We start from the raw sequence: 22,659 nt of genomic DNA, 5'->3' as shown, positions 1-22,659 counted from the left end.
AAAACAACAAATGCTAATGATAAAAATACTTACATAAAAATACTTAAATTCATTTTTTCTTTAGGAGTCTGCCTAATACATTTGCACTGAAGTTTCAGCTCCCACACACTTTCTGCAAATGTTATTGTGATGGTATAGCTTGAATTGTGGGAAGGCAATGTGAGCTGTTTCCAAGCTGGGACACAGGAAACAACGTCCTTCCCCTCTTGCAGAGGGCCACAATCTGGGAAGCTCAGAGTTTTGAAAGAAAGTAACATCCAAGCCCACCCATTTCAGGTATTTCAAACTAGAGACAAACACGGCATTTCATTGTCCCTGTAAAGGCACTAGAAGATTTTATCTAAAATTTTGTTTATGGGGTGTTTTCTTTTCATGCTCCTTTTCATTCAGTAAATTTAGTGATCTGTCATCCTGAAGTTGTGATATTTGATTGAAGTAGGAGGCCTGGTAATATGAAGAAAGCAGGGGGAAAGGAGCAGAGGATATTTCTGGCATTGGTGGGATTGGGCTGTTTGTAATTTACTGCAAATCCTGAGTCCCAGATTTCAACCTGTGCTGGCTGATTTTCTGAAGAGTTCTGCTGATGGGGGAGGACTTTACCATACAGCTCCTGGATCCCTTTAATGTCATCCTGAGAGAGCCGGAAGTTCTTGGTGTAGGTGTAGATGGGGGCCATGAGAGCTCCCGGGTCCTCGGAGTGCTCTAATCCCATGGCATGGCCAAACTCATGGGCAGCAACCAAGAAGAGACTGTACCCTGAATGACACAGGAGGACAGTGTTAGCTGCTTGCATTTAAATAGAATTGCACCACACAGGTTATTCACAATAAATAATAAAGCTTAATATTTACAGCCTCCCATGGGGAACGTCACACCTATTGCCAATAATGACATTTCACTGGAGAGATTCTAAAACCTTCCTTTGTGGGTGATCTTGGCTGCTGTCTCCCATGCAAGTGACTCTGAGCACAGCCTTAATACTTGTGTGAGAAAAGGAAGTGTAGCAAATAACTTTGGACATCTCTTTTAGGTACAGAAGAATTGTACTTGCAATCTAGATATCAAATCTTGCTTTTCACCATGAAATGGCTTGTAAGTGATAAACAGGTCTGTAAATATGTGCCTCTGAGAATAGACTTTGAATCAGTACTGGTGTACCAAATATTGTTAGGTTAGAAATAACCTTATATCATAGAATGAGATTTTATCAATTATGCCCAAACAGTCTCTGAAATTTGTCGCATTTCTTTCTTCCTAGAATAACCCCCCAAGTCTAGCATTTATTTGTAAAGATGTAAAAAGCCTTTTGCCCTTGTTAAATTATGACAAATATTAACCAAAATAATTTTAAATAATGATACTAACCACATAAACTTTATACTGTCTCACTTTTTGAACATGTTTTTCATCCTTCCCAATATCACTCACGAATGTATTAATTTTTTACATTTAGTGTTTGCTCCTAATTTGTATCAGTGTATAATTTATTGCATACTAGTGAAATACTATAGCACTTGTGGCTTTTAGCCTCAGAAGAAAAAACTGGTGGAGAAAAAAATCTATTTATTCATTAATTTATTTCATGGTTTTGTATTTTGGAAGGATCCTGAATCACTATAGCTTTAGAAAATCTCAATATTTCAGACAAGCTCTGGGTGTGACTCTAGCTGTCATCTCACGCTTCAGTCCAGGGATTTTGCTGAGATTTCAGCAAAATGCTGGAGCGATGAGCGTGACATGATTGCAGAGGTGCTGCCATGGGCACTGCCCAGCGAGCCCTGTGTTGTGACAGGAGGTGTCACCTTGGTCGGGACAGAAGCCCCACTTGCGGTCGTCGTCGTAGCTGCTGGTGGAGGCGCACCAGAGCTTGCCGTCGCTGCGCCCCGCGCTCGTGCACGACTCGTACTTGTTCCCCAGGAAGATGAAGGGGAACACACAGGGAGCGCCCTCGGAGTTCCCACCAACTGTTGACATGGCTGTGCAAAATGACAGGAAAACACTGTGAGAAGGGGGTCCCTTTTGCACATCCTTTACTGCACTAAAGCAGGAAGGAAGCAGAACTAGTGCGGTCCTTCTAAAAATAAAAAGAGTAAGGTTAAAAGGAATATTTGAAAGTTGCCTGACAGAATTAAAAAGGAAAAATTCTACACGTTGCGATTGCAATAGACTTGCCAATAGTTTTGGTGGGGGTGAGAAGGAGCCCTGGACTCATGTTCACTGCTCTGGGAAAGCAGCAGTTGAACTTACGCATTTTACTAAGACTATCTGTGGAGAAAACAACAAATGCTAAAGATGTGGCTACATAAAAATACTTAAATTCACTTTATTTTTTAGGAGACTGGCTAATACATTTGCACTGAAGTTTCAGCTCCCACACACTTTCTGCAAATGTTATTGTGATGGTACAGCTTGAATTGTGGGATAACTTTCTGCTTTATCTTCTTTGAAAGGTGATTGTGCAGCAAGTATCTTTTAATGCTCATTCCTGGTGTTATTTTAAAGTGTTTTAGAGTGTTTAGGTGGAAGGTAGGGTTAGTGTCAGAAAGGTTAAAGAGCTGTTGAATATCCACCTGGCTGGAGGGTGTCCCACTGAAGAAAAAGCTTTATATATCATCATATTATATTATATTATATTATATTATATTATATTATATTATATTATATTATATTATATTATATTATATTATATTATATTATATTATATTATATTATATTATATTCAATATATATAATCTATAATATAAATATAATATTTAATATACTATAATAAACAGCAGAATACTGTTGAAAATAATGTGATTTTAAACATTTTCTAAAGAAAAGGATGTATTAAATGGGGATAACTTTTTTTAATCCATTATGTTTGCAGAAACTTGAGAAATTTTCCTGTGTTCTCATCTATGTAGTATATGGCAGTAGTATATAAGAAATAATACTTTTATGTGCAGGTACAAGTATTTCTAAGGCCATTTTCAAGAAACCCCAAAAAATCAAAAAGAAGGATGCATGTAGGTTTGAATGTAGCTTCCCAGTGGCTCTGTTAAAAGACAGAGATTTTAGAGCTGCCATGGTTCACTTCATCTCTATACTTATGGCTCTAGTGTCACAAAATGAATACCTGCCAAGCTATTCAACACTATAAATTAATTTTTGTTCCTTTATATAGTAACACTCAAGTTAGGAAGTATGAAAAAGTGTGAAGAAAGCTGAACTTTCTTTTCATGGCTAAACCATTTCACTTGGCTTTTTTGAATTGCTGAAAAGATCTATTAACACAAGTTTAACGTACTAAACAGGATTCCTTTTTACAAGTGTACATTGTAAGTATTAAGCTAAAATAATATTCATACTTTCTTCTGTCTCATGAGAAGAAGAGAATGGTCCCTTCCAGGGCCATTAACAAATTGTAATCTGCTTGTAATTATCCTGCAGTGGTAGCCAGGCATTTGTAGGTTCATTGCCATTTGTGTTCCTGACAAACCTGTGCTGTGATACACCAGCAGATTGCTCCTGTTCCAGTTACATCCTTGGCCACCTCTGCTGAAATTTTGTTTAACTCATCAACTTTTGTGTGCTCTGGTGAAAGTGTGCCAAAGGAGACTTGTTAAAACAATGAACAAGCAAGCAATGCTCCTCATACCAGTCTCTGGGCAGAATCCGTATTTCTTATCTCTGTCGTAGTCTTCAGTGGTCCCGCACCATCGGTACCCGTCTGTCCTGCCTTCTGTCGTGCACTGCTCGTAGGACTGGCCTTGGAATTTGAAGGGAAACTTGCATGGCTGCCCATCACCATTGCCACCCATTGTAAAAAGTGCTGCAGGGAGAAGAGAAGGGAAAATGTGAATACACAAAGCTCAGTATCAACAAGGAATCCCAGTGTGCCTGTGGGAATGTGCCCAGGTCTGGACAGACAGTGGACACCCATCAGATGTGATGTGCTTCACACTCAGAACCTCTGTTTTACACCAGCACTGAAATGCCTTGGCAAGAGAGACCAGGGCTGTTACAGCCTCACAAGTGTGCAGAAGGGAATGACTGATTGATCTCAGCACAAACTCATAACACAAACTTGATACTCCTTCTTAAAATAGCACTTAGAAACTGGGTTCTGAGCAAGTCACTCATGTTCCTGAGCTCTGTGCTGATTCATTTGCCTTCTGTCAGAGATGTTGGCTGGAATGGCAGATTTGGGAAGAGTTGCTCAAAATGCTGGTGTACAGTAAAATTGAATAATAACCTGTCAGTTTTTCTCTATATTTGCTTCTCATTTCTGAGAATCCCTGCTCAGCCACTCAATAGGGAACCTGGAGAGGACAAGTATGACTGGTCCAAGAAAGCTGAACACTGGAGGCTTCTCCTGTCCTTTGCTTGGTCAGTGCTCCTGAAGGTTTTGTATTGGTCTTCTGGGGGAGGGGATGAAGAGTGTTTATTGTCAGTCCATATGCACAAACAAGGCCCCATGGCTCAACCCTGAGAACCAGAAACCTTTCTCATGGATGAGGGATTAAAATGGTTCAGATTAAAATAACTTGAGTTCTGGGACTGGATTTAGGATTTTACTAAACTTCCTGGAATATCTAGAGGAAGACAAATACAATCTCACATGCTGATGTTTAAAAAAAAAAAGCGTGTTCAAATTGAATTCTATGAAAATGCAGGCAGCTTGGAGTGTCAGACATCTTGTGAATCTGACTGTGTCTTCTCCTGGCTGCTCTATCAGTGGGACTCCTCTGTGGTAGGACAATGTGCTGTGCCATGTGCTGGTGAGAGGAGACTGTGAAAGCAACAAACTGCTCCAGGCCTTGCCCTGAACAGAGATGAAAAGTCTTTCATGCATTCATATGCCAATTCCCCTGGAGTTTTAAGAAGGGCACTACACGATTTAGCCTTTTTAAGGTGTCCAAGGGCACCTTTTCCCCTGTCTCTCATCCAGTTTAAATCCAAATATGTATGTGGGAAGCTTGGCAGGTTAATTCTAACTTTGGTGCTGTTTTTGATGACTCAACAGCCATTGCAGCCTCAGTGTTTGAGGGGTCTGAGGGGCTTTGCTTTTGCTTAGTCTGATGCATAAGTGGGAAGAGGCATTGTTTATGTGTGTGCTTCTTTAGAGTAACACCAAATAAACCCCTCAGACCTCTTCTGGCCTAAGGGTGATTGGGAAAGGCTTCTGACAGTGGGATATTGTGACACAGATGGTGCATTTTGCCTTTTGCACTTAAAGCAGTAATTGGCCACAGCATGAGGGACATGAAGCAGTAAGTTATAGAAGTTCCAGTCCCACTAATGAGAGGATTGGAGCTTTGCAGGCCTGGCTCACACTCTTCTGCTCTGCCTTCAAGAGTGATTCTATCCTTCTTTGTCCTGGGCATGGACGGGGTCCTGTCTGCAGCACACACTGTGCTCCCCAAAAAAGCAACCTGCAAATGTTGGTTTTTGTCTCAGGTGCTGTACTAAGATAGGAAAGGTGCATTAAGTAGGACTGTGGCTATTGTGATTGGAGAAGGACTTTATATATTTCTTTAAAGTAATGATAGAATTGGAGAGCAAAGTTAAACTGAGTTGTTTAGATGACTCATTTACCATGAGCTGCTTCCAGCTCTAGGTCTGGCAAACTCTGCATTTTAATGGCCTTTTTTATATTGGTTTACATGTGGCTAAGTTGCAAAAACCATATGGAAAGCCAGTCTCAGTTTGCATGCAGCCTTTCTGAGTCACAGTCAGAATGCAGTTTTTCATTTTGCTTGAGGCTACATCATGATGGTAACAACAATGGTTTATTAAGTTTTCAATCCCCCCTACTTACTATAAAATTACTTTAATGTTAATGAAAGTTGGAGACTGGGGCAGTTTCCCCAAAACAAAGGGGCAATTTACTTGTAAGGGGATCTTAAAGGGCCTTGTTCTGCTCATGGTAAGCTCAGCAATTTAAAAACTGGTGAAGATACACTGACATGAGAGCAGATTCAGACTGGGCATTACTGATATGTGAACTTCACTTTTAGCTCTTCCTAGAAAAATCAACCCGTTGTGATGTCAGGAAACCTCAGGCTGGAAAGGTGCTAAAACCCCCGTGGCACTGATCCAAGGTGGAGGTGGCTGCAGCTCCAGGAGGGCTCTGCCAGGGAGAGCTGACAGGCAGCAGCCTGTAGGAGCTGGGGTGAGTGTGAGGCAGAGAGCAGATTGTTAGGTCTTGGAGGACCAAAGTTAGGAGCCTAAACTGCCTGCAGTGTCAGTGGAGTTTGGAAATGAGAGATATCAAGATCCCTTGATCCCAAAGAAGTTCAGCACACCTGTATAAGATTTGTGTAGTAGGTAGATAACTTTCTGCTTTACCTTTTGCTTTGACAAACTACAGTTCAATCAGTTTACAAATTTGGGGTACAGATCTGGGATTGACTTTAGAGAAGCCTGGTGCAGCACCATAGCAGTGAAGATGCACTGTGGCTCTATAATGAGAAGAATTGAAACTAACTTCAGTGAGTTAAGCATGAGAGAAACAAAGGCCAACACCAGGAATGCTGCCCCCAGCACAGAGTGTCTGATGTAAATCCTCCCCTATCTGAATGTATTAGATGGGGTTTAGCAAATGGTGCCTTGGAATAATGAGTGAACAATGCCACTCTGCATTTAACAAGAAACATCTGTGCATAACTGTTCATGGGTCTTGCAAAACAATTACATCAGAAACAAAAGGCTGAAACCCTTCTGTTCCATTTCAGAAACCTTGACACTGGCATTTCCAGGAACTTCACTTTCAGAACCAGCCCTCTCTGACAGGGCTTCACTGCTCACATTTTCAGCCTTGCATGACTTTAGGATGTTACAAAGGTGTATGAGTCAGGCTATGTGGATTTCCATTTCTTCAGCTGCCTATAATCTGGGCTTCCTTCTGACTGCATCTGAGTGCTTGCAGTATTTTAAAGAAATGAGCCAAATTTTTATCTTTTCTGGCTGAAAGAATTAACCTGAGGAAGAGGAGGTTTGGGGAAAGGTGGGAAATGAAGGAGATGAAAGTTTCACAAAAAAAAAAAAAAATTATTGTGCAGTTATGTGCATGTGCACACTTATAGCGTGCTGAAGTAAATATCCTGAAAGTCATACCACTAAAAATAACTTTTAAAAAAATTAATTGCAGTCTGTATAAAGTTCATACTCCTGCTTGTTCATCCTCTATAGCTGTATAAATAGCTGTCACCAGGGTAGATCCCTGCTCTAAATGTGACTTATAACAGGTAATTAGGGGTTTTGAAATTAAAGAATAACTTTTTATCACATTAGGGCTAGAAGAATGATATGTTCTAGAACAGATTGTCTTTGGAAACCACCACCATCCTGATGCAGAAAATACATAATCTTGTATTTGAAACTGTATGGTCCTGCTTGAAAAAGCCCAAAAATTTGTCAAGCAGGAACACATTTAGTGTTTGACTACAACAGGATTCCGGAGAACCCTGTTTTGAATTTTTTCTATGTACACATACCTGCAAACTTTTGAAAAATGCATTTCTTTTCAGACATATACATATTAATACAGGTACATGTGTGACAGAACTTGTGTGCTGGGACATGTTGGGCTCTACCTGAGCACTCTTGGGCTGGCAAACCCCTGAACATGTGTTGTTAGTTTAAGGCATCACTAATTTTCTTTCAGCCATCTGCATTCTCTTTCCTTGTACTGACTGCATGTAGCCATAATATTGTAAGTTTAGTACTATTGTTTCAAGCAGGATTAGCACGAATCTGGAAAAAAGCACCATTGCTTTCTGGTTTGTTCTCTTCCAAGACTCTCCTATTTGTTATGACCCAGGGGTAGTAGGCAGGAGTTTTAGTGACCCAGGGCTTGATATGAAAGGTAAAGATTGATGAAACCCTCCCTAGGGCTAATAGTTGGTTATGTACAAAGGGAAAAAAATGAATGTGGAAACTGCAGTACTGGGAATGGCTGTTATATATGTGCTAGGAGCTAGGAAACAGGAGGTGGAACAAGTGGCTGAAAGCACCTTACCATCTCTGCTCTTCTCACTGCTGATAAATTATCTCAGTGGGCTACAGCCAATTATACTTTATTGCTTCTCTAAAGGTTTCCTGTGTGATGTACAGGAGCTGAAATTTACACTCATACCAATAAATTGTCTGAAATGCTATATCCTCAAGCTGTAAAGACTCATCAAGATTTTCAAACACAGAAATATGTGTTCCTGTTGTTTTAACAGGAAACATATTGTCATAAATACATTTGAAAGATAATGATAATCTTGTATACTTAAAAAATTTTAAAAAGTTATGGCTACATGATGACATTATGCATTTTGTCTAATCTGCAAATTAATCTTTCCAAATATGAAATAAAATTCTTGTGAAAGAGAGTTCTGTTCAAATTCCAAAAAGGTAGAAATGAAGTACAGTCCATGAAAACTTCTAAAACATTAGAAAGACATTCTGAAAAAAAACCATTCTGAAAGACATTCATTCCTTTATCTGAAAGGGAAAGAAGTGGGAAAAGCACAAGAAGAAGTGGATGAGCAAAGAAAAAGGGAACAGTTTACCAGGAAAAAACCAGTAGAATCATTGTCTACTCACACTCATGGGGACAAAATCCATATTTCCCATCTGCATCGAAGTCTTGGGTTGTGGAGCACCAGAGGAATCCATCACTGCGTCCTGCATCTGTGCAGCTGTTGTACTCCTTGCCATTGAACCAGAAGGGAAATTTGCAATATTCACCATCTGCATTTCCATACTTCACTCTGACCACTATAAGGAGAACAAATGCAGTGGTGAAATTAGCCACCCACTGATACAAAAAATACAGTTTCTGGGCATCTTCTTTTCCTGGAAGGTACTGATATAGAAATGCAGTCTGAATTTTCACTTTGAAATTCAATATGCTGCTGGTCTCTCTATTGGCAAGATGATCATAGCTGAAATATAAACTGGTAATTTTAAAATAATTCCATGGATATTACTCATGGTGAAGTGTTAGAATCAGCCCAGAAAAATATATGTGTTGTTACTATGGCAAGGCAAAGTTAAAAAGGTGCTGTTAATATATTTAGTAATTTAGTTTCTTAAGTAATATGGTCTAAAATGTTCAGTATAGTTTCAAAGGTTCCAGGCAGCAGCTGAACATGAGCTGAACATGCCTTGTGCCTCATAAACCACTTTGGTATTTCCAATGGGGCTTGCATGACATTTGCTGTAGCAGAGGGGACAGGGTGGAAACACAGACACACCCAGATCCTGGGGTTTATTTCAGTGTGTCACATGGAGATTTATGAATACAGTATTGGTGCTGGAATATGCACTAATGCATAGATAAGTTACTTATGGATAGCATTTTTTTAATGGCAGAATTTTTAAATTATGTAAATGAATTTTCACCTCCTAATATTTACTGACAGTCAAAGAAAGCATTTAATGCAGCATTAAAATAGAGCAGCCAGCAGGCCATATGTTCTGAAACATGAAAAAGTCTGGTACCTTGTCCCTCCCCAAGAGTCCACAGCTCATCATCATCAAAATGGGAGTCTCCTCCAATTCCTGGTCCTGGTGCAAAGGCATGAGCCAGGAGCCCATCTTTGCCATCAAAGGGATAGCCATCACCATGCTCTGCAGGAGTGAGCAGACAAAAAAGAGCAGTTTCTAATGATCTCAGGCAGAGTCCATACATGAATGATGTGTCCTTTCATGTGTCCTTTCCCATCCAAGACAGCAGCAGAATACTTTAGTGAGTGAATTTACTGGTTTGGGTTGTGCTAGCAAGACTGATCCAGAAGAGAAGCAGCCAGTTCTTACAAAGAACATGAAGTGTCAGCACTGCAGCTGTCACAGGATGGTGTTTTATATCTCCTAAGTGTGGTGGAAAGAAATCAAAAATTGTGAAGAACAGTGAAGTGTAGTACCTGAGACGTATGACTGCACACACAGTGCTGTTTCTTGGTGGGAGCTGATAAGGAGTTGTAACTTAAAAATTGTGTATGAGGGATATTTTCAGGTAGTTCCTGCCACTCTCCAACACAGAGATTGGAAAGTGAAGGCAGATTTCACTTTGCAGGCTGCTCTTCTCTGCTGCAGCTGAGGTTGCTGTGCCCTCTCCTTTGTGCAGGGTACTCAGTGCCCCAGCAGGAAGGCACAGCTGGCAGTCTCAGCAGTGGGCTCTGTAAAACCAGCTTGCTCCTGCTGCTCTGAGCCCTGAAGGAGCCTGCTCCTCCTTCACTCCAAGCACTCCAGGACTCAGCAGCTCACAGGGCAGCAGCAGGTTAAGCAGCTCTGCTGATATTACACTGAAGGATTTTCTTGGAAGTTCACCACTTGTGGGAAAGGAGGCTGGCACAGGCATAGCCCTGGTATTCATAGCTCTCCCACCACACTGACCTGTGCATCAAAGCTGGCTGCCAGCATCTCCACTTGCATCATTTCTGGGCTTTTGGTCTGATGTCTTGGCATTTAACAGAAGCCCTAAATACACAGGCCTGATTCTCTCCTCTGTTACACTGATTTCAGGCTGGTGTCACTCCTAATACTAGCTCAGTTAATTCCCTTCAGGAGACCTGTGTGTCTCTTGTGAAGTACAGGATTTTGACCTATATTAGGTGCTGCACCTCCCATTTATTTCAAAGTAGAGCCTTTACTTAAGAGAAGGGTTAAAAATGAAGAAACCTCATGGATGTCTCAGCCCCTATGAATCTGACCTGCAATAAAGTGATAGCAATGAGTGAATGTGGAAGGAGCTCTTTGCCCACAGTTTCTTAGCTGGCTATAGCCAAGTACTAAAACCAGCAGAAACACTTCTGCTTTTGTAGACTTTTTTTTTTTTTTTTTTTTTTTGCAAACCAAGCCAGTCTGGATGAGGATCTGAAGTCCTGAGTGTACAGAATCTCTGCAGCTTTTGAGGTCAACTCATCAGTAGCTAAAGCAAAGAAAACCAGCTTGAAATGAAAGCTTTTACAAAGAGCTCAGTTGTTCTTTGAACTGTTCACTTAACTTCCAAAGTCTACCTCCCAAGAAATTGGCTGCAGAAGTATCTTCATTAGTATTAAAAATTCTGTGACTATCCAGAAGAAGTTAAATGTCCCATGTTTACACTGAAAAGCCATAAAAATTTTTTCAAGGGAAACCAAAATTAATTGAGAAGACATGCACAATGAAAATGAATCATGTCACCCATCATCAGCTGTACTCAAACCATAGTTCAGCTTATAGTATTTTAAGTTCTTCAAGATCAAAGAATGCATTGAAAGCTTACATTCTGCCATGATAAGAGAATGGAAACCAGCTATAGAGTCAAAATTGGAATGCAAAAATCCATTTTTTAAGCTCTAATATGTTAGAACCCTCACCACTGTCACTGGAAAACAGATATACAGAACTATAACTACAGATATACAGAGCTATAAATAAATGGTATGATGGCATTCCATTCTCTTCTGTGGCAGGAAGCCAGCTCACACCATCTGAAGATCTATACCAATATGTCTCAGTTCTATTTCTGATTTGTAAATTTAAAAATAAAATGTTGCCCCTAGCAATTCTCTTTTGGAAAGATAAATATAGTGTAAGTATATTGTATAAATACTTCTCTCTTTCTAATGTATAAGAAAAAGTCTTAGTGGAATTAGATCTTAGCTTATATGAGCCAAGTGTGAACTAGGACAAGGCCTGCCAGAAAAGCTCATGGGTGCTACTTATTGAGGGTGGATCATTCTAAACTGAGGATTAATGACAGGAATAAAACCAAAAACATAAGTAAAAATAGAAAAATATACCCCATCGACCAAAATTAATCATAATGTCTGCTTCTCCATCGTGTATCCGGTTAAATCTCAGCGGTGTGACATCACTCCAGACTTGAAAGGCTCGAGCAAAGGCATCATCTACTGTCTCAGGGTCCAAATCCGGGGTGTAGCCTATAATCCTTGGAGGTAAAAGGAACAGTGAAGTAACACACAAACATCCTCCCTCTGTTAGCTGTTTGCTGCTCAGCACACTGAGGAGGCTCAGCAGTGAAACCAGCTGAGAGGTAACACTGAGACCCAAACACCTCCCTTTGATTCCGAGATGAGTTTAGATGTGGCACTTACTGTTTATTTTCTTTTGGAATTGACTCAGCAGCAAGAAGAAAATTATAAACCCAGAGGCTGTAAAGCCTGGATGGCAGTGGGCCTTGCACAAAACATTCTGGGTTTTGCATCAGCACTGAGACCAGGAAAGGAGCTCAGTAACATTCTGAAAGTTTCAAGTGTGAATTGTTTTGCTCTTTAATCAGAACAGAAAAGCAGCCCTTCTCCCTCACCTTTGCTGCTATCCATATATTGTTTAATCCCCGTGGAATGCTAATCCTTTATCTGTATGTGGGGTACATGGCAATAAAATACATGGGGAAATAGGAGGAAAAAGCATGTAAGACAAAGCTGTAGGCCCGACCTGAGAAAGGGACAAACTCTTAAGTGTGCTGCTTTCTTCTTCTTTGTATGTTTTAATTGGACTTAGTGCCTTATATTATAACCTGTTATATTCCATGTAAAGACAAGTTTCCCATTCTTTGCAGCACAGGCAATGTGCATAGTGAGAGAAACTACTTTGTGCCTAAGGAGGATGAGGAAGATTCGGAGGAAACACATCCGCAAGCAGGGGCTGTGAGAGCTACCACGGGTTTTTTCAGTCATTATTAGGTTAGGTGCAGCCCAAGGAATGCTTTGAATCCAAACTTGTGAGGGAACAGCAGACTAAGTCAAGCAGCTGCAACAAATCTGCTGGTTTTTCTCATTGGTGGTAGATGTTTGCCCATGGGCCACCTAAGGTAATGAGTTTTTTACCACAATGAGGGCTGTATTGGTCCCTAACTCATCAGAAGAAGATGAAATTAGAATATGGCAAACTTATTGCAATAGTTGGAACTTGTTACTTGATGTAACTCATGTTTGTATGTGTCTGAAATACAGTTGTTTGATTTTAAAATTTATTTAATCGTCTCGTTTTTAGGACTGCAAAATGAAGAGGAGTTTGGCCTCTGCAATCAATGAGTATTTGGTCCTCCTGGAGCAGATGGGCAGGTGAGATGCTCCTGCTCCAGCTCCCTTGGATGCTCTCTGCAGAGCAAAGAGTAAACCCAAAACCTCTTCAGTTTCAACCAGAACCGGAATGTTAATATTACAATTTGAAACAACAGAGGTATTTGTTAGAGCATTTGGTGGTTATCCAAACACCAGGGGGTTCTAACTCAAGGACTCTTGTCTAGCCCCCTGAACAGCTACTGCATTTCTAAGTGCCTTCTTTATTTCTTGGAAGTGCTATGGGTATGTGTGAACAGACCCCACCATTACCAGTCTGTACCTGTATGTTATATGATTCTTTTCCCATTTTGGCTTTCTTGCAAAGAAGTTGTAATTGGCTACATCAGGGTTACCACAGCGGGGTTTCTTCATTGTCTCAATAGTATTTTGATCCAGATCTCCTGTTTCAGGCAGCCCAAAAAATTTCTGCATTTTCTTCAGGGTATCTTTCAGGACAAATAAATTGCAACTGTCTTTTGGGCAGCCATAGTATTTATTCAGGTATTGCTTGGGAAAAAAAAGCACAGAACAAAGACTTTAAAATTCATAAAATAAATAGTTAATCATTATAAATAAGTACTATAATTCCATGTTAGCTTTCCTTCTGTAATTTGCAAGTTTTCTTTTAAAAATTACAATTACTAGTAAGTGAGGGATCAGCAGAATCTTAATTGACACAAAGCATCCTTGATCACATGATGTTGCAAATTAAACAATCATTTCCATTCTTAGCTATCATCTTTACTTAATGAATTGCTTTTACTTATTAGAGCATAGAGCTGTAATGTAGAACTGCAAAGTAAAAATGGGTTTGTCTTTTTTTTTGTTTCTTTATTATATATAAATCTGCTTACAGTTTTAGACTTTGTGCAATGTTTTCTTGGAAGATTCTGCATTATTGAGAAACTTCTCAAGAAATCAAAGCAACCCCACAAATGAGACCACACTGATTGCAAAGAAAAACCCCATTCTTTACTCAAACCAACAGAGTTGTTTGAGTGTTGGATGTATTTGCTTTTGACTCAGACATTGCAAAGACCTGAGGAAGAAAGTATTTGGTAACATCTCAGTTTCTTGGACACTGCAGCCAATCAATATTTGCATACTTAAAATTCCATTGAATGCTCCAGTACATTATGGCCAGACTGATGCTTCTGATACAGCTGTGGTGGCAGTTCACAAAATTCTTTCACATTAAAAAAAGAGTGGTCATAAGGGACCCAAAAGATGGCACAAATCACATTAATTTCATCTCTTAAAATAACACCCACAAAAGTCTTCTCCCCTTCTCTTAAGGATGGGTTTACAGTGTTTTATGCCCCTCTATGAAAGAGAAGCTACGGCCATGTGAAAAGGCAGGTATTCCCAAAGTGCACCCACATGGGTGCTTGGCACTGCACAGAGCTGAGGGATGCCCTGGCCAATGGTGCTGTGAGACTGGAAGGTTGCAAGTTACTGATCTTCCCAGTAAAAACAGTCTGCAGCTGAGGAAAAACACCCTTCAGGTATTGTAGCCCAGATATTAACTACGAGTCCAAGGGAAGAAAACACCTGAATGAGGTAAAGGTACATTTGCCAAAAATAGACGAGGAATATCAGGGAGAACTATTTCAAACTCAGGATTACAAGAAGCCTGATGAAATGACTGCACATTTAAGTTCTTCTGCCACCAAGTATTCCCAAGAGAAACCTTGTTTCATGTGTCTAATTAATTGCTTAAGTTCACCCAGGAGACTGGGAATAAAACCACAACACCGGCAAAATAAAGCAGAGGATATTTGGTAACTGCAGTTGGTCAAGCCTAGCTTTCACCACCCTCCTCAAAGTCCAGGCCAACCTCATCTGCCCAGCATAGGAAACGGTTCAGGGATTACTCAGAAAAGGATTTAATCAAGATGTTACACCATTTCCTTCAGAAGGTCCTCCATCCATCACGACTGAGCACAGACTGTGGCTAGTTTTTGTGATTTTTGTAACCTCTGATGTGCTATTTCTTCAGTGGGGACTGGCAAATAAAGGACACACAGTGGCTTCATCTTTGCTTCCACTGAGCTGCTCTCCACACATAGTTAATGGGGCCTGGTGGAAATTATGTGAAATGCATTGAGAGCATAATCAAATAAGCCAGTTTGGTTCCTATCCCAATTTTCATTTCATGTAGTTTGATGGGTTTTCTTATGCTTCTGCTTGCATCCCCCAATGATGTACCTGGTGTGATGCAGACTGCACGTCAGGACTGACTGAGGAACCAGGCTGCTGCTCTTGCCATTTTAGGTTTGGGAGCAAGCTATACAATCAAAACTTTAAACTGAGCCATGGTGAAGAATTTTACTTGATAGGATTCTAAATAAAAAGCTAACCAACCCCTTTTAGTTTTTCCTAAAATGGAGATTTTATTGAAGATGAGAAATGACCAAGATCAGCTGTTCTATGAGGAGAGAATCCTAAAGAAAATGTAATGTCTATGCAAACCACATCTTGGCCTAGGCTGTGAAATGCAGTTTCCTCAGAGTCAGCAGGGAGCTGTGGTGATCTGGAATTTTGATCCAGCCCATTAATGAAACAGGGTCCAGCTGCAACATAGCAATTTGTGTTCTGATGCTGAGTGTTGGGGCTGTCCTGATGGAGGGCGTGAGGAAAGGCAGCCAGTTAGCATTGCCCAAGAAAGACAAAGAAGGACTGCAGTGTTAAAGCAGCTTGTAATTTTCCTCTGAGTACACATAATAAATAGGTTGTTTGAAAGAAACAGAGATGAGGGGAGATGTGGATCGCAGTTATCAAATAAAAGCCTGGCTGTGTCAAAGAAAACAGATTCTCTTAGAGAGGTTAAATTGCTCTTAGACACGTGGGACCCCACTCTCCTCTCCCAAATGCACTGCCCCTGCCCCCAGCTCTTGGCTACTGTGCTGCTAAGGCAAAACCTTGGGTGCATTTGTTTTGTTAACTGCTGAAGAATGCCCTATTTGGGTCAGTTTGTCTGTTTTTCCTAAACTTTCTGACACAGCTCCCAACTGGAAATTCTCTCTGTACCTTCCCCCAGACCTTCTTAACCTGGCAAGCTCTCCCAAGATGCACACAAACTCCTAAAGAAAAGTGACCAACTTTCCAGTCTCTATGTCCCAAAATAAGAATAATTTATCTCAATCCTCCTTAAAATGGATTTACTGCTGAAGAAGAGAAATAATTAGTCTATAATTTATCTATAATTTACATGCTAAAATAAGGATAATCCATCTCAATCTCACTTTAAATGGACTTCCCCATAATGTCACTTTTATGAATGTCCACAGGGCTAAAAAAATGTTAGAATAAAATGCTGTAGAGTTAGAGCTATAATTTGCTAATATACAGAAATACAAACTCCTTTTTTTGTTCCAGATTGGATTTGGGAAAAAAAATTCTTTAAACCTTGGTGAGATTGTTTTCCAAAGTCAAAACCAGTCACAATGGCTTCTGAAATTTGAGCCAGCTTTCAGTTGTAGTGTCCCTTAAAGTAGTGTTTATGCAACCCACAGTAAACATTCTGGAAAACACACTTCTGAAAGCTGTATATACATTAAGGGAGTCTCGACTGCCTCCACTTCTACTTGATTTAAGTAAAAAAATTAGATGTCTCTTATTTGCCCTTCTCCCCTCTTACCATTGCAATATTTTGATTATAGTCATGATGATTTCATGAATATATTTTGTACCTTGAGACTTAAGGGAAAAAAAACAACAAAAAACCGACTTTCTTTGCTGGCTTAAAAAATTTTAAGAGAGGAAACATTACTTGGCTCCAGTTTTAACTTTTGAAAGCTGATACCTTTGCTAGCCAGCTAGCACTTCCAGAGACTCCAGGGAAAGAATGCCACAGTCATTCCTTAGCCTCAGCTGAATCAAGAAAGAAACATCTGCTTATGAAACAACAATAGAAATCCAAAGCAAAGATGAAACCAACAACTTACCACTGCTAGCTCTTTGTCTGTTTTGGGAGTGCTGTCTCCAGGAAACTTAATGATTGGTGACGGCGCGGCTAAAGTTCTGTTAAAAAGATAAACTTGGACGAATAGTACTTTAAAAACGAAGCCACGGCCAATGTGAGTCTTCATTCTGCCTAAACTTGTGCTCTCCTCTTTGGAAAAAAGCTTTTCCCCACCGTCCCTCCGTTACTTTAGCTGCAAAGTGCACCAGTTGCTTATCTGCACATCTTGACTCTGAGCACCGTGCTCCCTTTTGCTTGCTCCAGCAGTTCCTTTGTATGTTTAAAACATCCAGATGCGCAGTCTCAAGCTACCACAAGAGGAAGTCTGAAAACTAGTGGAAACATGAGAAAAGGGCAGTTACCAGATGTGATTGCTGTGATTTTAAGGTAGCAACAGGCAGATCGTTCCTATTGCTAAAAGAGGCCACATTTTCTCCTCATTTGCATATATGAAAGTATTTATTTATGCCATAGAAGAGGAAAAAACAAAACCTGACTTAATCTTGAAGACAAGGTATCTCACATATATTTTAAATTTAAAAAAAAGGAAAAGAGAAATAAATTACTAAGCATTATTTTCCTGGCTAAGCATTTTTTACTATTTTTTAGCCTATTTTTTGGCATAGATATAATGATATATTTTAGTCATGTGTGATTATGCTCCCACACAGTACTTTACAGCAAACATTTTGATGATGGATTTTGAGACAGACCCTGCACAGGGCAGTGCAGCTGAGGCTGCACAGAGGGTGGGTCTGTACTCAGGGCTCACCGTGCTCCCTGTGAGCCTCGCTCCCTGCCTGCTCTCTGCACAACCTGCAGGGCTCTCAGGAAGATCATTGTGGCTGGTTGGGTCCAGAACCAGCTTTGGGCTTTGTCACCAGCAGGTATCACCTTACCCCTATAGGGTAAAATATAATTAGGCAGATTCAGCAACAGAAATGAACAGAAATAAAGGATGTCAGGGAATCTGTACAAAATTCAGTGTTTGCTTGTAATGGGAGTTTGAGCGCCTGGTGCAACTGCCTTAATCTGAAATTTTGGTGTAAATATGGCCATTATCATGGAAAGAAATTTATTGTGTCATTCATAATATTGCTGGCTTTGAGGTGCTGTTATGAGTGGAATATTATGTTAGCTGAATTTCCCCAATCTAGCGATTTGGCTCACGATTTTTCAAGATGGGAGGCTGGCAATTCAGCATGATTGCAAACTGTGTTCTGGGCAGCCAAGGGTCTACTGTTTCTACTGAACACAAGTCCAGCTATGAACATTCCTCTGACCTATATGTCACCATAGAGATTGCCAAGGCTTTCCAATCAGTGCTAAATGAAAGTTTTCCAGGTATGACCTGGAATTATCAGATAGGGCTGCTAATATGCAGGTGTTTCATGTTCACTGATATTTGATAATTGGTTGTAAATAGTTAATATTGGCAGTTGTTAGATTTATGCTAATATCAAGCTATTTTGCTAACTGCACCCCATCATCCATGATGTGAACAGCCTTTCATAAAGGCAAGGATTTCAAGGAGAGGGCTGAGGGGCTCAGGGAGGAAGCATTTGCAGGAGATTTGCTCCCATACTCTTCCACCTGGAGCCCAACAGAGCAGTTGTATGCAGGGCTGCTGGGTGAATCAGCTATGGGAAAGGACACTTGAGGCTCAGGAGAGAATGAGGAGTTACAGGAACTTGTGTGTGAATGGAGCTGTCTTTGTCAGCAAGTGGCTTTGTATTTATCCCCACTCATCCTTTCAGGAATGAATCTGACCTGACTTGAGTTACAGTGAACAACTTTCCCCTAATGGCTCAGCTTTGAAATGACACATGCTTTTTTAGCTTTTCCCCATCAGCAAAAATCCATGGTCATTTAAAGTGTTGCCTTAATAAGCACAGCAGTTCTGAAAATACGATGCTGTTTTTCCAGAGCCTGTACTTGGTTGTGGGGAATGACTCTTCTGCTTTGTTTGTGATGACAGCTCATATTTGTATCTGGACATGTGACACTGCAAGAGAACAAAGGCCAAGGAAGCCTTCAGTCCATGTGCCAAGTTACTCCTGGGTCTCCTTAATTAAGCAAGTACAAATATTATGTATCGTGTTGCAAATTCTGCAGTTATCTCTGTGCTCCATGTCAGGTCAAAGACTGATGTAAATCTTAAGGCATGAGAACCACGTCATTTTCATAAGAATTTTAATGTAATTTATGACAGCTTAGCAGCTTTCATTTAGAAGGGTACTGTGGTGAAGCTGTTTAAAGCCAAATGTGTCCTGGAACATTCCAGTTGCACTCATAAGCCTCATTGAAAACTAATGAATGCTCTGTTCTCTGTCTGTCCTAATGAATATTGGATCAGAAATGGATGAGGAAACTTTGAATAGACTGTGATGTCTGTGCAGTTTGAAAATCTCACTGTATTCTGTTTCTTATCCTTGCTGGCAGGGAGGGTAGGTTGAGGTCATCTTTTAAATACACTTTGTAAAAGAAATTGGCAACAGAAAGCAACAGAATAGACCTGCAGTGAAGCATTGTTTCTCACCTTTGTTTGCATTTTTGCTGGTAAATTGCTTTGCTGGTACTACTTCAGTGTGTGAGCAGTTAAGCAAGTTATGTTCAATTAGGAAACATAATACATAATAGAATATTTGATTTATGGGTTTTGGGTGAACCAACAGATTGAGTTTCTGAGCAGTGAGTGAAAACATTCTCTTTCATTAGCACATGACATCAGAGATACTGGCTGAGCTGCCCTCTTTCAGATTGGCAAAGCAAAATAAATTCTGGTGACACTTTGTTAGAGTAGAAGTCCTATTGTATTGAGACTATATTCAGGGTAAAATGCTTCTTATCTCCTTCTATTTGTCTTTTAGCTCTATGCCATCATCCTGTTCTTAGTGTGCTACAGAGGTGCTGCTTTGACAGGCTGGGAGTGCAGTGGGGCTCAGTCCTGAAGTGGGGACATTCTGCAGTGCCTGGCCTCTGCTTTGAGTCTGAGGTTGGGCTAAAGACTCCTGAGCTCTGTACAGCCCAAACTACCCCATCACCCCACCACTCGTGCTGAATTTGAAGACATGGTATGATGTGGTTTCTTATCTCAGACTAGATAAGCCCAAAGTCAGGGAGACAGGCCCTGAAGGGTCTGAGGGGATGTGTTCTGACATTGATGGATTGACAGGATAACTGCTGTTAGTGTTTGCTGCAAAGACATTCCTCAGCCCTCCATTCTCTGAAGAGATTCCCTCTGACAGTAATTAGTGGCTTCTGGGTAGACTTCCTAGAAGTTAAACATTAAAGAAAGAATACAAAGAATACATTAAATACAAAACACAGGGGAAGAAGAAAAAGGCCTGCTGAGAAGAGAACCTAAGGCCATCCACCAACTTTTTGGAAGAGCTGAAGCACTAGTCTAGACCTCCTTTCTCTTACCTTAATCCTCTGGAAGATATTTTGGCTATGTAGAGAGATGCTACCTCTGGATTAGCTACAGAAAATGAACAGAGTTGTATCTCCTACTACTGCCTTTATGTATTTCTGGAAAAAATTAATTTCTCTGTTGCATATAATTTCTATATTAGGTATTTATCTCATAAACACATTGAAGTATCTCTCCTGAGTCAGAAAAGGGTCCTCTATAGCTACTGAGTTTGTTTCAAGTTAGAACCACTCTATATTAAAATTTTAAACCATCTGCTTTGTGAGTAAGATGCCAAATGTACTTTTTAAATGTCTACTTTTGTACATGAATAGTTACTGTACGGCAGACACAGTCTGAGAAGGCAAATACCTCTTTTGAGGATATACTTCAATAATAACAGTAAAAAGGGAATCATGATGTCTTTTGAGTTGTAAGCTACATATCTAGCTAGATCTGACTGTGAAAAAGAAACATGAGCATGCATTAACATGCTGTTTTTATCAAAGGATTTTTCTGTTTCAGAAAATGATTTTTGAAATGATTCAGAAGCACTCAGCAGTTTCAAGATTAGACTTCAGATGGTGTCCTAGATAATTTGCTTACAGAGTAGACATCTCTCCAGAAACACACTGTAGCAATTCCTACTGTCACTAATTCCAGAATTTTTTCAGAAGCTGATCATTTCCTCATGGTTTCAGAAGAGTATGTTAGGCAGAGTGTCGTGAGCACAGGCCATGGGAGGATGGTAAATTTGTTCCTGGTGGGGTTTCATGTTTTAAATTGAAACCTGTTGCTAGGCTGAAGAAATAAATAATCATCAGGACAATTAAGGTCTTAAGAAAACAGCTGATCCTCTGATTACCAACTCAGCTGGTTCTAACTGGGTGCAGTGGGATGTGTGTCTGCAACTATTGCAGTATTTGTATGTAACCTCTTCTCGTGTGTTCTCTAGGTCATGTGCTGTCAGTTTATAGCTTCTAGTTTAGGAAGCAAAACAAGTTATTAAAGTAGATGGACTTGCATTGATTTTAGCAGGATTTGTGGAAAAGAAATAACTCATTAAAGTTGCCAGATCTGTAGTGTTCTCAGAGTTTTGCAATCAGAACTTATAAGGAACTGGAAAACCCAAAGCTCAGGTGATGGAAAAGTTTGCCTGAACTTCAGGAAAGATGCCAATAAAAATATGCCAAGGTCCAGTTTAGCCAGACCTTTGGCTACTTTTTGGTTTTCCAGGGTTGCCTTGTGACTCATTCTCTTTTCAGAAATCCCATTTTGCAATTTCTCCTGGATCAGCATTCCAGAGCCTTTCTTCTCGTCTGAGGAAGAAAAGCTTGTAAGTACCAAGAAAGCAAAGAGCTTACAGAAGAAAGCCTGGGACTGGACTATGCTGAAAAAGGGATTTTGATGTCTTGTACCACATGTCTGACCCTGTAGGGCACTGTGGTAGAAGTAGCAAGGCCACAAGCCTGGTGCCAGAGTGAGACTCCCAGAGCCTGAGGTGTGCAGGAATCATCTGCTCACTGCTCTTTCTCAGGGGCACCTCTCCTGGAGGTGGGCCATCTACACAAATAACAGCAGGGACACACCAAGGGTCTGCTTTCTTTCTGGGGTTTGACACTGGCAAGTCAAGTGAGCTCCAGGCAGCTGCCTTTCAGTGCCTGTACCAGGAACAGGGGGTGCCTGCTGCAGGGGCTGGAGGAGATGTGCAGGAGCACAGGAAGATGTGATATCAGCAGTTTATCTGTTTTAGTAAATTTGTCTCTAGGAAGCAATGGTTAGTCACAGCAGTCCCCACTGAGTTTAGAAGGATTAATAACTTCAGCAAGAACTCATTTATATTGCAGGCAGGTGAGCTCATGCAAGCCCTGCATGTTGAAGGGTTGATCCTAACAGAAGGTAAGCTTTAAACATCCCCATCATTTATGATCTGGATGTGCTCTCTGTCTGCTCAGCAGCTGGCTCAGGCCTCAGTGATCTGATTCACCATACCTGACCACCACATGAGGGAGTCTTTAACCTGTTGGAAATCAGTGTGAGTGTTTGTGTGCATGGAGGGGTGAGAGTGGAACAATGTACAAAGGGTCAACCACTGGTACCAGATGTGATTTTCAGCATTTAAGGTAGAAATTATATTTGCCTTTTGTTTCTCTCATCCTTTCTGTTTTAATAAGTTAGGTCCTAAGGATGTGAAGTTCTGCTGACATGGATATAATTTGTTAGCTTGCTAC

At 40.5% G+C, this 22,659-nt stretch overlaps 1 protein-coding gene across 1 annotated transcript in view; it reads right to left on the bottom strand.

Annotated features, from left to right (window-relative positions):
- Positions 1 to 17,328, bottom strand: part of MMP2 (matrix metallopeptidase 2) — a 28,553-nt gene extending 11,225 nt beyond the window's left edge. The window contains exons 1-8 of the mRNA XM_054640814.2: positions 17,000 to 17,328; positions 13,333 to 13,559; positions 11,766 to 11,914; positions 9,481 to 9,609; positions 8,581 to 8,754; positions 3,641 to 3,814; positions 1,803 to 1,976; positions 601 to 756 (exon numbers count right to left, since the gene is read on the bottom strand). Coding sequence (XP_054496789.2) covers positions 601 to 756; positions 1,803 to 1,976; positions 3,641 to 3,814; positions 8,581 to 8,754; positions 9,481 to 9,609; positions 11,766 to 11,914; positions 13,333 to 13,559; positions 17,000 to 17,143 — 1,327 coding nt within the window. The 5' untranslated portion in view covers positions 17,144 to 17,328. The remainder of the gene's footprint in view (positions 1 to 600; positions 757 to 1,802; positions 1,977 to 3,640; positions 3,815 to 8,580; positions 8,755 to 9,480; positions 9,610 to 11,765; positions 11,915 to 13,332; positions 13,560 to 16,999) is intronic.
- Between the last annotated feature and the right edge of the window lie 5,331 nt (positions 17,329 to 22,659).

This window comes from Agelaius phoeniceus, chromosome 12 (assembly GCF_051311805.1).
Source record: "Agelaius phoeniceus isolate bAgePho1 chromosome 12, bAgePho1.hap1, whole genome shotgun sequence".
Classification (NCBI taxonomy): Eukaryota; Metazoa; Chordata; class Aves; order Passeriformes; family Icteridae; genus Agelaius; species Agelaius phoeniceus.
This window is presented reverse-complemented; position numbering and strand designations above follow the sequence as displayed.